Here is a 1409-nt window from a genome sequence, read left to right on the forward strand (position 1 = left end):
ATGAGGCTGGCATTCCAGTTCTGCCAGTGCATGCGGCCACAGCAGCAGCAAAGGTTCATGGCGCACAGATGTGGGTCCAACACCTCTTTTTTCGTGGTCGCATGGAACAAGACCAGCTCCGAAACGACATAGAGGCCATTGAGATTTTGATGGACCGGCTACATCAACGGGAGATTCGCTTGCAGCCCGTCGGTCCTGTACCCGCAGGCCCTTGGCAGGATGCTGGGGCGCTCCGCACGGGCGCCGTCGCCCCTTACTTTGAACAGCAACCTGAAGACGAAGAGCAACCAGAATACCAACCTTCTCCTGTGTCCTCCACAGGCTTGAGTTGGCCAGCATCAGGACACTCCAGCACTGGTGACTCCGCAAGTGATTATGGTTGGCCTGCCTTCAGAGAGGCGCAGCCAGGTGGTAGTGAGGGAGATGAAGATGGATCTGGGCCGATGGATCTTGATGAGGGTGACTCTTGAGAGGCAATTTTTACTTGAGCGATAGGACATGTATATATCTCTTCTGGGTGCGGAGCAAGGACCGTTGACTTTCGAGGGTCCACGCATGCGGACCTTGTGACTAAGAGGCGCCAGCACCATGTTGACGAAGAGGCGCCAGCGCCATGTTGACGAAGAGGCGCCAGCACCATTTTGACGAAGAGGCGCCAGCGCCATTGTGACCAACAGGCGCTAGCTCTGAAAACTTACCAGGCGGCGCAGGCGCACTAGCCACAACGGCAAAGTTACTGTGTAATGGCGCTCACCGAATGGCAGCTAGCAATCATATATACTGGTGTTCATCCATGTGCCCGCTGGAACTCCTAACCTCTCATGAACTTTATTGCGCATGTAGTATGAAATGCACCCCCTTTCTCCCCCTTCAAACACTGCCCCATGTGAGATCACTTTGCCAGCAACCCCAACTATTGTCGATGGGTTGTACTTGATGGATATGCCTAAACCCGGGAAATCCATGATTCCAGTCGAGTCTTTCTCTCCCAAAGGCACTAGGACATCAATCCACTCATTCCGCCCTTTGGTGTCACGGTGTACTGGTGTTGACCGGTTGCTAATCACTGACAAGGCGCTGAAAGGGGGAGTCCAATGCTTCAGCGCCGTGTACAATTCTTCCTCATCATCCACAAACCCATTTTCTGTCTCGAGGCGGCGGAGTGCCTCCATTCCCTGCTCATAAAGTTGTGGATGTATGATACTCAGGATGGCGCCAATCAAAGCAGATGACTCTTGCATTTCCAGGCTCCACTGCGCCCCAACGGCGCCACGCTTCATTTGCGCGCTGACTTCAAGCTTGAACTGGGAAGACTGCAGATCGTTCAGACTTTGTTTATGGATCCCAAGAGATTCACACCTCGTGCCTTGCTGGACCATGCTGGGATAACTCACGGTCCGGGCTTGATG

General features: G+C 53.8%; 2 protein-coding genes across 2 annotated transcripts; both read right to left on the bottom strand.

Annotated features, from left to right (window-relative positions):
• Window positions 1–338: 338 nt before the first annotated feature.
• Window positions 339–665, bottom strand: LACBIDRAFT_332407 (uncharacterized protein; the record flags this gene model as incomplete). The annotated part of the gene is made up of 1 exon (XM_001886988.1): window positions 339–665. The coding sequence occupies one exon, from the start codon at window positions 663–665 to the stop codon at window positions 339–341; it is 327 nt and encodes a 108-aa protein (XP_001887023.1).
• Window positions 666–764: 99 nt separating this feature from the next.
• LACBIDRAFT_309600 (uncharacterized protein) lies at window positions 765–1379 on the bottom strand (the record flags this gene model as incomplete). Its single annotated transcript, XM_001886989.1, has 1 exon — window positions 765–1379. One exon carries the CDS (start codon window positions 1377–1379, stop codon window positions 765–767), a length of 615 nt encoding a protein of 204 aa, XP_001887024.1.
• Window positions 1380–1409: the final 30 nt, after the last annotated feature.

This window comes from Laccaria bicolor, genomic scaffold, assembly GCF_000143565.1.
Source record: "Laccaria bicolor S238N-H82 LACBIscaffold_41 genomic scaffold, whole genome shotgun sequence".
In the NCBI taxonomy this organism is placed as follows: Eukaryota; Fungi; Basidiomycota; class Agaricomycetes; order Agaricales; family Hydnangiaceae; genus Laccaria; species Laccaria bicolor.